We start from the raw sequence: 14575 nt of genomic DNA, 5'->3' as shown, positions 1-14575 counted from the left end.
TGACATACTAGGCAAATATTATTCCTTTAACCCAGGATGCAGAGAAGAGCTTCAAAATGTTGACACTACTGTGTATCTTGTTTTACAGCCTATTTTCACAATGAGTGCCCAGCAAAGCCAGCTGAAAATTATGGACCAGCCAACCTTTGATAAATTTATAAAATCTTTCTCTAGGGACACTGTAAGTAAATGTTTATAATAGATCTCTATGAAGACCTTTCATCTAGTGAGCAAGTGGTTGTCATATTACCACTTTGTCATGGTGTATAGGGTGGGGGAGCTTTTCAGAGATTATCAGCTGTATACAAGAGATGCCTAGCCACTGACTGTTTTGGCTATATTATTGGATGTAAGTGTTAATAATGTTAATTTTATTTCAGAACATTTTAGTATAAGCTCAACAGATATTGATCCTTTTAAAATTTTTAATTTTTAAGTTGTGGTAATATTGATCCTTTTCACTGGTGGGTCTACTCTCGGAATCTGTCCCGAAGAAGTTCAAAATATGGCAAAAGCACTGTCAGTAAGTACTTCTGATAGAATTTGCTACATTAATAAAAACTGGAAGCAACTTGAGGAGTCATCAAGTAGGGACTGATTGAATAAATCATGGTATATGTATGGAGTGAATTTGATTGGCACTGACTTCCCTAGGGTGGTCACAGTAGACAAGACTTCTTTATATTTCTTTACATGCTATGTTGTCCAAATATTTTCTAAGCAACTTCTTTTGTAATAAAAAATAATCATTACAAGGACTATACATGCCATGAAAATTTCTCAAGATAAAACATAAATGAAGAAGGATTTAGAATTGTTTCAATGACAAAAAATAAGGTATACATCCCCTACTGCATAAAACAGCGATAATGTTCTGGTGGCAAAGTTGTGGCTAAGTAGTTATTCTTTTCTCTACATTCCAACTGTTAATATTATTATAACATGATTTTTCATAATTAAAGTTTGTTTCATGAATAATATATTTCATTTAATTTTTAAAAAATGGTTAGGCAAACAGAAGCTTTTCTCTTTTGTAACAAAATTATTAGTTTATAATGAACACTGTCAAAACCAACCTTGAGGGATGAAGAGCTAAAAAGACAGGGCCAGGATGTCCTGGGTGGATGGAGTTTGACTTTCTTCTAAGAGGCACATTTTCCAATGGTTGATAATCGTTCATCTTAGTACAAAGGAAAAAAGACACTAAATCATCTGACTTTTCTTCACTATTTGATGGGAATGGTTCCATAGTTGTGTTTATGTGGCATCATCACCAAGGTGGTTTGAGGATGTCACTGGGAGCTGCCTGTACCTGTGGGTAGGGGAATTAAGTAAGTGCAGTGGAAGAACAAGGTAACCCATTATAGAAATTTTCCCTTAATATGCAGAAATCCTCTTCATACAGTCAGTTAAAAGGATGAATAATGACTTCCTTTATACATCCTCATGTATGTAATCTATTTATGAATGTGTATTTTTGTGCATATAGGGTGCTATGCAATTTCTGGAAAATTATGAAAAAGAAGACATAACAGTAGCAGAACTTGAAGGAAATTCAAATTCTTTATGGACCATCAGCCCTCCCAGTAAGAAGAAAATAATAGAGGAACTCAGGAACCCCAATAGTAGCTTCTCTGTTGTTTTTTCATGGAGTATTCAGAGGTAGTTACTGTGTTTCCATGCATAATTTCCCCTCTTCTCTAATTAAACTCAGGGTTGGGGGAGGTAAGAGGATAGAAAAATTAAATTAATGTGGATCTTAGTTCACATTGTATCTTGGGAACTTTCATTCAATGCTACAGCTAACACTTTTGTTTATTAAATATGATTTGCCTGGGTATCACTGACATAACTGAGGATTACTTACTTTTCCTTTTTACTACTAAGTTCCATTTTAAAGGGAGGCTAGCAATGAGTTCTATGAACAAGAGAAAATTAGAGGGAAAAGAGGGTGATGATGACTCATAAAATGAAACAGTCTGAGTATATCGTAAGATTCCCCTGAAAGGTTGAAGTTTGCTCTTAATAATAAAGAACGTGCTACCTCTGGAACCCTCCCTTCCCACTTATATGTCTCTAACATGGGGGAGCCCTAGCAGATCTTTTCTGCAAGTGTGAGGTGTGAGAGCAGTTTGGCAGGCCCAGCAGGGGAGTGCTGAGGAAAACTGCTCTTCACCTAACCTGAGCCAATGGCCAGCATGGAGCTCCTACTTCACTTATGTAGACAGAGCATATCTTAGTTAAAAGTTTTCGCTTCCTAAAGCCCAGCAGGTAGGTGAAGCAGCTTACACAATACAATATACCAGCTGATTAGTTTAGTTTCCTCTATCACTCTTGTGACTCAGGGCTCTATACAAGTTTGTCGGTCAAGTTTTAGGTTCATTGGGCTCCACAATTTCAGCTTTTTAGATAGAATTAAGAAAGAATTGTGACAGCTAGTGGGGGTCAGGGCAGGTGAGGGGGTGAAGGGATTGAGCAAAAAGGAAAAAAGACTCATGGACGTGGACAACAATGTGGTGATTGCTGGGTGGAGGGGGTATAAGAGGACTAAATGGTACTGGAAAAATACAAGAAATACTAAATTTAAAAAGAGAATTGACTTCTCTTTTTAAAGAGAAGACTTCTTGAGTCAAAAGTGCATTCATGGGGAAATAGTAAAGAAATATTTAAAAGGGGGCATTTCAGAATTTAAAAAATTCCTCTAATCTCATTTCCTTCTTTTAAATATCCCAAATTCCTCACATGGAATTCTGTAATTCCAAAAAAATTAGCTTATTAGCCTGTCTTTGAAGAGCTACTAAACAAGAACAACAACATTAAAAGTCAATTTCTGATGGAACATTCTTTTAAAATGTGAATTCTATTGATCACCACAAAGGCCAACTTCATTGGATTGATATAGAGAGTTCAGGAAATTCATATCAGAGTAGTAGAATGTTTTCTCCTTTGGTCAGGAGACTCCTCACCTGCCATCTGTTTTAAAAGTGTTTGTGACCTCGCTAAGTCTTACCAACTTGGTCGATTAAGAATCTGGACATAACAGTGAGATGGACAGAAAGGGTGGGGGTTGATAGTTGTGGACCCAATAAAACCTTGGTGAAATTAATAAAAATTAAGAGTCAAGTGAGTTTTTAATTTCTCTTCCAGACTTCTGAATAATTATTGAAATTGATTTTTTTTTCTTTACAGAAACATGAGTCTGGGTGCAAAAGCAGAAATAGCAACAGATAAGCTTTCTTTTCCTCTTAAAAATACTACACGAGAGAATATAGCTAAAATGATAGAAGGCAATGACATAGAAAGTTCAAATACACCAGTGTAAGTTGATTTTCTGATTAATATAGCTTTAATAGGTGTGTGTATCTGGTACAGAATCTCTATCTATGAATTCATCACATGCAACAAATGCAACTTTTGTCATTCTTTGGTAACTCAAATGAATATCTATTTGAAGCCCTCATTGTGCTGGAAAAGTAACTCTATTCTCTCCCTTCTCACTCTTTGTCCACCCAGCTAGGGAGTATTGCTCTTGTCTCCAAGCAGCAAGTCTTGCTGTAATATCGCCATAATCACCAAAAGCCAGGGAATGACCCTTCAAGACCCCTTTCCTACTATTACTACTGCCTCAGGTTCACTGAATGCTTAGCTAATGAATGGGAGTGGGGGTGGAGATTGAGGGGGATGTGAGGAGAAGACAGAAGGTAAACAGAAATTTGAGAGAAATATTACATTTTAAACTATTATCCTGCCGTATAAGTACTCCATTTCAAACACATCCAAGCTGTGTTGTTTAGATTCTAATAAAAGAACTAGCAAGAGAAAAAAGTGCAGTTGGTCAAAAACTGCTGAATGAAGTATTTCAGATTTCCACCAGCTATTTATTTCCCAGTTCTGTCCTCCAGTAACTCCTCGTCGCATTGTTACATGTTGAATGTAAAAACCACCATGATGCAGTTTCACACATATTCCTAACTGAAATATCCTTTGTTAATCACTAAAGTTGAAGGGCCCTGAAAGTCATCAAATCCCACCCCTGCCCCATCATTTCCTAATTGCAAATAGGCCTGGAAGGATGGAATAATCTTCTAAGGTCACCCACTTCATCCTGCAGAGATAGGGTGAGGTCCAGGTCACCAGTTCTCTCCTTATACCTCATTCTTATCACCAGGTCAAATGCAGTCCATATGATTATAGATACTTTTGAAATCATTAAAATTAGAAGAGCACCCAATGTTATTGATACAAATGATAGGCTCCTAGTGAGGAAGATAACTCTTTGCTTCAGAAACCCTTTGCTTCAGAATCTCAGTAGCAATTTTGAAGCATTAACTAGCTTGTGAACAGCATTTACATGAGTATTTGGATAGAACCTGGTGAATTTTTTGGCTTCAGAAAATTCTGATTTTAATGGAAACCCATTAACTATAATGACTACACATTGAATAAACATATGAAGACTATCACCATTATTTGCTTGATATAAGGTCAAAATAGCAACGAAACAAACAATTTTATGTGGGTAAAGCAACTAAAATTTAATTCCTCTTTTTTTTTCAATGCACAGGACTATAGAGAGGATCTACCCATATTATGTAAAAGCACCTAGTGATTCTAACTCCAAACCTATAAAGCAACTTTTATCTGGTAAGAATAAGAAGGAATCACTTCAGAAATCTTTTAAACTTTCTTTTATTCAACTTCTACAGTTTTCATTTTTCAGCCTTTATCAAGCTACTTTCCAGTTTTCTTTCCCTGTGTGACACAGCTTGCAAAAAGCAGAAGGCTTCATGAGCCAGAGAAATCATTCTCTCACTAGGGAGACATGGTCTTCATTTTCTTTTTTATTTTTTATTGATATAGAAACTGATTGACTCAAATTCACATTTAGTGACTTATGTTTCTGCTTAGTCAGTCTATTTACTTCTCTTAGCAACCATATCTGCGCAGAAATCTGCCCCATACAATGTTACATTGAAGGCACCACAATATGAGCAATGAAAAGGTAGCAGGACATGTATTTGATTCAGCCCATAGTTGATTAAATATCAACAGCAATGCTCAAGGGACTATATTTTACCCACACAACCATGATGAGTGAATTGATGTTTTTGGATTCCTTTAACAATCAAACATTGTTCAACTCAATCAATTACCTGAGCCAGAGTAGCTATACACATATTGTCAAGGTAGAGGACATGCAGTATTCAGTTCATGATCATTCATTTGCCATACTCACTGTCACCAGATTCTGTGGGGCTTGTGTTTAACTAGAAAGATAGAGATGTAAGTAAGTAATCAGTTAGACTATTCCATGGAAATTGCCAGAAATAGAGGCAGGATAGAGGGCCTGGGGGGCGAGTGCTGGCAAGATCCCACGTTTACAGGCTTTTCTTCTTCAACAGTAAATTAGTGTATCTTGCAAGGTAATTGCAAGAAGCATTGAGAGCTTTGCTATTTACTTTACAATTCAGACCAGTTCTAAGAATGTTTAGTCTGAGAGTACAGATTGTTCAACAATCGGTGGTTTCTCAAAAGAATTCTGTTCTTCAGCAGCTCTTCACTGCTGCTGCCTTCCAGAGTGGGTCCAAACTGGCCAGGAAAGTTCCTTTAATCTCTTTCTGCTTCTTGGCAAAACATCTTGTATTTTCATTCTTCCTCCTTACCTTCAGCCTCAAAGAAAGATGTGTCCTTGCTCCCTTCCAAGGTCAGCCTCTCTCTGTACCCCAGACCCCTTCTCTTCCCTGCCTTCACTTATCCCCCTCCTCTTTTCTGGGTTCTTTCCCTCTCCCTACACTGGCAGTATCTGTCTGTCTGTCCTCTTGTCTGTCTGGCAGTGATTTGAGTTCCAGCCTACAAAGTCTTGCTCCCGTGACCTGACTGCGTGGCCTTGGTATTCTCAGATCCTGCCCACAATCCACCTGTTTATCTGATGAGCTTACTGAATTATCTCTAATCATCACCACAAGGTATATTTACCAGAAGTTGATGGTTATCACCAGATTACCAGGGAGGAAACTGAAACTCGGGTGTGAAATACTCAGCTGAGGTTATACAAGTAGTATGCGTAGAAACTAAATCTAAACCTGGGCCCATGTGGTATTTCTGAGTAATTCACATTCTTCCAGGTTAAGGACTGTAATTTATACCAGTCTTCTACATTCTTTATTTTCTTCCATCCATCCATACTTCCATCCATCCATCCATCTATCCAAGAAACATTTATTGTCAATCATTGTCCTAGATTCCTATGATCTAGGAATTTAGCCTGAAATAATGCAGATATGGTCCCTGTCCTCAAAGTGTTTCTAATCCACCACCGTGATTCTCAGTGGAGGCCCAATTATCACTGGCAAGGTCTGCCTCCTCTTACGACCACCATAGGATCTGCAATCAATGTAACTATAAGCTTTTTGTTTACCCTACCTTTTACTTATTCTTTTACATCCACCCTATGCAGTCATTGACCATCACTATGGGTTATCATAAGTTTGCAGAGATTCATGTCATCGATCCTGCCTGAAAGGGTCTCCTTTCCCCATTCCATTTCCACCTACTGAAGTTCTTATTCAGCCAAAGTCAGCTCAGAAGTCACCTCCCCTGGGAAGCCCTCATGGATTACACCAACCAAAAGACATCTCTCCAAGCTAGCAGAACTTTGTCAATGCAGGTCTGATGGTTGTTGCCACATGCCCATAAATCGTGCTTGTGTATGTGGCCTTTTCCTGTTGAGATAAGAAATTGTGCTGTGTGGTACTTTTCAACTCCTTATCACCTAACAGAGTACCTTCTTTTTAAAAGACACTTGATAAATGTTGGTAATATGACTGAACCAGTCAATTAAATCAAGAGTCAGTGACTTGGGTTTTAAATGTCTAATTAGTTGTTTGGAATTATTAGCCAAGATAATTTGTAGCATGTTGCCATAGTGACTGACCTGTTTTGTGAAAAACAGAAACCCCATACATACCTAGGGCACACTCTTTCTTTTCTACTTACAATTGTTAATATGTCCATACGTACATCCTAGAATCATATGCTATAGCCAGGAACCAGGTCATGACATCTGAAGACTGTTGATGTTCATTAAATCCTAAAATTCTCATGCTAACTTGATTTCATTTTTCTTTTCTTCCAGAAAATGATTTCAAGAATATCACCATCATTTTGCACAGAGATAATACAATTAAATCTAACAGTGAGTGGTGGGTTCTCAATCTGACTGGAAATAGACTTTACCATAAGGAAGTCCAGGCCTTAGAGCTGGTAGTCTTCAATGACAAAGTCAGCCCCCCTAGTCTGGGCTTCCTGGCTGGCTATGGGTAAGGACTTATTTGACAATTAACATTTATAAGAGTCTACTTCTTCTAACCACTATGCTGTATAGCATAAACTAACACAAATTGAATATAAAATTTAATTTAAAATAAAATTGATAAAATGAAAAGAAGAAAACATTTTTATTCTTTACATAGTGTCTACTTATGTATTATATAAAGTTAAAGATAGGAAGTCATTTATCTTAACATCGTCCAGTTTTATAGCTGAAATACTAAAATTCACAAATCCTTGGTCCTTCATTTTAAAAAAGTGCGGAACCAGAGTCCTGAAGAAGTCACAATGCCTTGTGTGAATCAAACTGTTAATGATGGGACTAAGAGCTATACCCTGGCTTTTTAACTAAATCTTCCTGTTATGGCCTAGTTTTATGCAATTCAGTGTTTAAACTTAGAAATTGGCATAAAAATACTTCTTTCTTCTTATATTTCCTTATGACCTTAGCAGATATAGGATCAGTTAGAAACCACAGTTTCAGTCAAGTTGTATTACCCTTTAACCATGTTCTGATGTTTAAAATCCTAGGACATGCACAGCCCCTACAAGTGCAAACAGAAAGCTTTCTATTTCCCAGAATGAGCCTCTTAAGAAATTGTTGTCTGTCAAAAGTTTCATTATAAAAAGGATCTCTGTGAAATATAGAATTATTAAGGTAAAAAGTGTTAGGAACAGAAAGGTATATATAATACAATTGGATTTCTACCAAATATATTATGTAGTTAATGTATGCATTATATGCAGTAAAATCACCTGAAGTTTGTACATGAAACTGTTAACATAGGTAAATCCCAAAATGTGAGATTTCAAAGGACTTTTATTTTTCAAGTTTTACAGTTCTGTAATGTATAATTTTTTTAGAAAGAACATGAATTAGGTTTCTTATCAGAAAAGAGTAAATGTTTTCACCAAATGGAAAAGTTTTATTCTTTGATAACTTTATCATATTTTCTGTGGATTTTGAAGAAAACTTATGCTTTTCTTTTAGGTATGTTCTATTAACCATGTTTAACTGCTAGATACAATGTCTACTTAATTTTTTTTTCAGTATCATGGGATTATATGCTTCAGTTGTCCTTGTGATTGGGAAGTTTGTCCGTGAGTTCTTCAGTGGAATTTCTCACTCCATTATGTTTGAAGAGCTTCCAAATGTGGATCGAATTTTGAAGTTATGTACCGACATATTTTTAGTTCGAGAGACAGGGGAACTGGAACTAGAAGAAGATCTCTATGCCAAATTAATATTCCTGTACCGTTCACCAGAAACCATGATCAAATGGACTAGAGAAAAAACAAATTGATACCTTAGGACAAAGACTACAAATCAAATTAATATTTGAATTTTTAAAGAAAAGCACAATATTCTCATAAGAGCTAAGCATTTCTAGTTCAATGGAAGTGATTTCTCTTCTGACAGGTGGCCAAAAGGAGTTGTCTTCTTTTTGTAGTCAAAGCTACCTTGCAAGTTAAGGCACTGTTGAAAAGTTATTCTTAATTCCATTTCTCTAAAATCAGGGCTACTTGGTTTATGCTTTAATGAACAGTTCTGATACATTATATGAAGGAATCATTGATGGGTCTCCTCCCTTTGAAAAACAAAAGAAGGAAAGACACCATGTTTTCCTGTGTGAGGACTGCGTTCTTCCTGAAAAACTGCCATAATGTGATCCACAGCATTCTGTCGCCAAGGAAGAAGCTCTTATGGGGAGAATAGATGGGCCTCAGCACAACCCGAATATACAACAGCAATAGGAGGCTGAAACTCCTAAATACAGTTCTAGGAGGAATGGAGAGAGGGAACGGATGACCCATGAAGATGTCAGTGGATGGATAAGCCTCATTCTAAGCAAAAAGATAACTTAGTGATACTCTTACTGCCTTATCTTAACTGAAGACTAATAAAAATTTTTCCATTAAACACCAGTGACTTCTCAGGAAAAAAAATCAGCAAAACAAATATGCGGACACTGGCTTTGTTGAGGCCCAACTAGTGATTCATTTCAATAGCGGTAGCTGTTCCACTTCAGAGAATTACTGCTCCTGGTGAAACACAGACATCAGTAGAAAGATAAAAAAAAAAATGCCTCCCAGCAAATGTGGAGTACTTTGACTTTGTAAATCTTTATTAACAGAGGTCATGAGCTCCCCTGTCTCTTCCCCATCCCTCAATACACTTTCCTGATTTCGATGATATAAGGCAATGGTTTTTCCAGTATGTGACATTTTCCTTCCTGTTTTTCAGGTATATCAAAGAGTTTACATATTCCAATTCACATTTTTACATATGAGACGGGTTTTTTAAGTTCATAATTATGAAAGAAATATGTATATCAAGCTTGGGGAAATAAAAATGGCCTTTTCTTAAATTATTGTTATTGGTAATACAACCTGTTCATTAAATAGCAATGTAGCATGGAAATTTATGACTGAAATGTAGTTTTCATTCCATATTAAAACACAGTTTCTGAGAAGAATCATTGAATGGACTAGAATATGTCAAAAAAGTGATCGTATGTAGTTTGTATTCAGGAGTGACTTAAAATAAAGCACATCTTGCAAAGTCATTTTAAGAATACTCTTCATTCTGCCTTTTTGCATGAAATAGGAAAAGTAATTTTGTTCAATGTTGTTACAAGGAGTTTTAAAAATGAACTGAGATAAGAATTCACTTCTTATTGGTTTGATTGGGTTTTTTTCGTTCTCATGTAGATACTCTATATAAATAATGTAAGCAGGAAGCAACTGTAACAAATTAATTTTCAGAAGAATCTATCATAGTGAATATGGAGCTTTAAAAAAGAGCAGAATTCAAATGACATTCAGTGTATTGTAGAGAATTAGTAAATATTTATCCAACTGTGAAGGCCAGCGTACTTCCAGTCTGCTGAAATAAACGGCTTCGATAATTGAAACAATAAACTCCAACCACTTAGGGAACTCTGGCCTGTGTGATGAGTTCCCAACAACAGGAAGAATTATTATGTATGTTTCTGATTTGAATTCTTTCCATTTGTACTGTGAACAAGGAATAAACAGAGAGCACATTATAACACATTTTAAAAAGAGGAAAGTAGAAAAATGCTCCTGAAAAAAATACGGTAAAGGTTAAAGTATATCAAAATTGCAACATTTCTCAAGAAAACAATCTCCAGGTTTCAAGAAAAAAACCTCCAGGGGTTTAAGGAGGGAAATATTAAAAGTGTCAACATAAGAAATGTCCACATATAGAATTTTTAGAGTTTATTTGAGCCAAACATATAAAGGGAGCAAGATCTCAAATGCTCCAGAGAATAAGAGTTTTGCAGCTTCTTTTATGTATTTGAACGTAAGGAGGGAATATAAGGAAGATTACATGGAGGTGGGAGAAAGCAAGCTGGGGAATGGATTACAGGACAGTTAATGAGATTACATGACTCAGTTATTTCAAAGTTGTGTTAACCTAGGTGCACAGAAACGATGGACAGGGCTTGCTTAAAGCAAAGGTAAGCCTTTTAGTAAAGAAGTTATTCTTTATTTCCACATCTCTGCTTATATTTTGCTTGCTTGTTTGTTTTGTTGATTAGGTTCCACTTACAAGTGAGTGGGGGGGAGCAGTGGGGGGTGAAAATGGAGACAACTGTACTTGAACACCAATTTTAAAAAGACACACACTTGGTGTAGCTCAGTGGATTGAGTGTGGGCTTGCCAACCAGACGATCAAGGTTCGATTCCCAGTCAGGGCACATGCCTGGGTTGCAGGTCAGTTCCCGGCAGGGGCCAGTTCCCAGCAGGGGATGCATGAGAAGCAACCATACATTGATGTTTCTCTTCCTCTCTCCTTCCCTTCCCCTCTAAAGATAAATAAATAAATATTTTTTTTTAAAAAAAAGACACACACACACAAAAGAAGGTATATGCCTGGGTGTTACCTGCCCAGTTAGGAATTTATGATCAGATCATCTGGTGAGTTACATTTCCATACAACTCCTTTTTCAGTTCACAAAGGACATGGATTAACATATAGAAAATGTAGGAGAAAAAACCTTCCAAGGAGGCACGAGCTGGGATGCAGCCGGAACAGCTTCTAGTCCTGGCTCTAGTCCTGGCTCTGCCGCTGTTGGGCTGGGAACTTAGGCCAGCAGTTCACTACCCCTCTCCAAACTTCTTTTATCTGACAACATGAAGGGATCATCGAGCTGTCACCAGCCATATTCTGAGCCTCGAATGAGCACCTGCCCTGGCCCAGTAGATGCCCTTCATAAAAGCAAATTGCCAACTTGGCTAGGTTCTCTGGGAATAGCCTTTGAGATGAACTATCACCACAGGACATTTGAAAGAGTGACCCTGGATGTTACATAGGCCAGTGAGGAAGGCAGGATGAGGCAGAGGATCAAGACTGCCCAGCCACACAACTGCAGTTGAGATTTGGCCATCAATGCAGGGCACTCAGAATCTGGGATAGCCCTTCCCTGTCTCAAGCAAAGGCATCAGCAAGTCATTGCCACAACCACCCCTGAGTGGGCCTTCCCCTTTCAGGAGGCATAACCAGTGGCTGCAGCTTACTGCCTCTGAGTGCACAGTTGTGACCCATGAACATGGGCACAGTTGTTGTGCAGAGGGAATCTGGGAGATCACCGTATCCCTCAACATCTGTGGCTGGGCCACTCAGACCCACTGTCTCCTTATAGTGAGTTTAAGGCCTTATTTCCCTTACAAGGGAGGTGTAAAACAAAGGAGACACAACCTGTAGCTGGTTTGAAGGCCATGTGTGAGTGTTGACACTCACCCATCATTCATTCCTTCCACTTCAACTTTAGTTCTCCCTTACCAATCACCTCTGCTCATCAGGCAGAACCTGAGCCAGACCCTCAGCCTCCTGGCCAGAGCCAGACCCATCTGGCCTGGAGCATCACCAAGTCCCCAGTGATCCCTGAGCACCAGCAATTCCTCCCATCCCCACTGAGTGACAGCAGCCTCTCTCCTTCCTATGGCCTGGGGCAGCTACTCCTGTCCTTAAGGTAACCCTGTCCCCTGTGAGACCTGTCTTATTGTCCTAGTTTAGTCATTATTTGTGAAGTAATTATTTTCCTTTTTCACTAATTTTCAAAATCTGATTTCTATTGTTCTTTACTGTCTCCTGTTATTTTCTTAGTTTATTTCAGTTCATTTTGAATATTGATTATAGTTTTCACCCATTTTAGGGCCTATCTTTCTGGCAAGATTTTATCATCTTTGAGGACCTGATCCTGCTCCTTATTCTTTTCTACTGATAAGAATTTGTTATTGTATTAAAACACAGTTCTTTTTTATGGCTTCTTTTGTGTGACATTAGTTTTCCTAACTTTTGTTGGGGCAGTGGATGGCTCCTCTAGCTCCATGCCTCTGGAACCCCCGCTCTGGTTCTGATGCATCACAAATGCACCCTTCTTTTCTGAGCCTCTGCTCTGTTATCCCTGCCCCCTGTATATGGTCCCTTCTTCCTATTCCTAGAAGCTTCTCCTCCAAGTAGCCTGGCCCTATAAGGGAGCATCAGTCAGTTAACTTTGAGAGTTTGCAGACCCAGCCCACCCAGTGCCTTCAGCCCATGCCTGTCACCCTGCCCTCACCCACTAGTAGGGATGTGCACTTCACTTCTCAGAGTGTCATCTTTGTCGCCACTGATCCCAGCTCTGCCAGACTACCCACTACTTCCCTCTTCTTCCTCCTGCATCGGAGGGTACCCCCACAGTTCTTATTGCTTCCATACTTTCTTTGGGGTTTGTCCTTGCTGGCCTAGTTCTCCCTTGGGTTTTCTGGATGGTGGGAAGGGACTACGAAGAGATTGAGGAAGTATCCAACACAAGGCTGCTAAAGCTTTTACCTACCTTAATTCCTCTAAGCACAGTCTTTCAACACAATTGTCAACAAGAAAAGATACAGCTATTTAATTGTAGATATGGGACTTAAATGACATTTGGCCTACTAAATTTATTATTTGGCATGAAATGGCTTTGGTGCAGTGAGTGTGCACAAATGGTTGGTAAGCAGAGATTGCACTGTTTAGAGTAAGAGCTATTTTAAAATAAAATGTTTTTAATTAAATCCATTAACTATCTGGTTATGTTCCCACGTATTTTCTTGGTCACATTATGCCTATTATTCATCTATCTTACTGGTTAGTATTTTTAAGAAGTGGTTGGTAATCTTCTCTATTATTTATTTACTTCGTAGTTTATAAATTTTTGTTCTTGTCTTTCTTTTTTAACTATATACATTTTATTCTTCTTTATTCTATTAAAGTTGTTCTGATTTTCCCGCCTTTGCCCTCCTCCATCCCACTCCACCCCCCACTCCCACAGTCCATCCCACACCATTATCCATGGTCACTCATCCATGTTCTTTGACTAGTCCCTTCCCTTCTTTCCACTGTTCCCCCCACCCCTTTCCTCTGGCAGCTGTCAGTCTGTTCCCTGCTTCCATGTCTCTGGTTCTGTTTTGCTCATTAGTTTATTCTGTTCAATAGATTCCTCTTATATTTCTTGTGTTATTTATTTGTTTTATTCTTTATTCTTTTTCCTGAATTCTTGGGTTGGGTTCAGAGCTCATTATTTTTATTTTTTTTTAAATATTTTATTTATTTATCTTTAGAGGGGAAGGGAAGGAGAGAAATATCAATGTATGGTTGCCTCTCGTGAGTCCCCCGCTGGGGACTGGCCTGCAACCCAGGCATGTGCCCTGACTGGGAATCGAACCGCGATCATGTGGTTCGCAGGCCCGCGCTCAATCCACTGAGCTACACCAGCCAGGGCATATTTTTAAAGTGGATATTTGAGGCTATATACAGGCTGTCCCAAATCAGAAATATACTCTAAATTTGCAGAAGTGATGTGAAAGTTTAAATTATTTAAGTATTGCCTGGTTTTCAGCTTTGTGAATTTTGAATATTACATTTTAGTTCTTAATTCTGCATGCCTGACAGTCTTGGGATGGTCTTTAGCAGCCTGTTGGTTCAATGGAGGAAGCCTCTAGTTCACTCCCACCTCTATCAGGCCTGTAGCCCTGGGGTCAGGGCAGAAGGTCCCATAGATTCTTATTCTTTGAATGATCTCCAAATGCATTCTTTCAGTTGCTGCTTTTCAGTTTTTGCAATCTGCAAACTGACTGCAACCATTAGCATTAGACGGTGTTTTTTTACAATACAATATGAAAGATACTGGTATATTAAAATGTCAATTTAGTAGCCCATAAAGTGTTGGCTTTTCTAAGTTTCTAGTATTTACACTTC

General features: G+C 38.2%; 1 protein-coding gene across 5 annotated transcripts in view; it reads left to right on the top strand.

Moving 5' to 3' along the window:
• The window catches only part of PIEZO2 (piezo type mechanosensitive ion channel component 2), a 524101-nt gene extending 514205 nt beyond the window's left edge, over positions 1 to 9896 (top strand). For 3 of the 5 annotated variants that reach the window (XM_037028559.1, XM_037028557.1, XM_037028558.1), the window contains 6 exons: positions 89 to 181; positions 1490 to 1662; positions 3190 to 3318; positions 4565 to 4644; positions 7136 to 7319; positions 8381 to 8633. In XM_037028559.1, coding sequence (XP_036884454.1) covers positions 89 to 181; positions 1490 to 1662; positions 3190 to 3318; positions 4565 to 4644; positions 7136 to 7319; positions 8381 to 8633 — 912 coding nt within the window. Of the gene's footprint in view, positions 1 to 88; positions 182 to 1489; positions 1663 to 3189; positions 3319 to 4564; positions 4645 to 7135; positions 7320 to 8380 lie in introns of all 5 variants that reach the window. The other 2 variants (XM_037028556.1, XM_037028560.1) reach the window with 1 other exon arrangement.
• Positions 9897 to 14575: the final 4679 nt, after the last annotated feature.

The sequence above is a fragment of the Sturnira hondurensis genome, unplaced genomic scaffold (assembly GCF_014824575.4).
Source record: "Sturnira hondurensis isolate 20B ecotype Veracruz unplaced genomic scaffold, ASM1482457v3 Scaffold0020038, whole genome shotgun sequence".
Classification (NCBI taxonomy): Eukaryota; Metazoa; Chordata; class Mammalia; order Chiroptera; family Phyllostomidae; genus Sturnira; species Sturnira hondurensis.
Note: the sequence above shows the minus strand (reverse complement) of the source record. Positions and strands in the feature narration are given on the sequence as shown.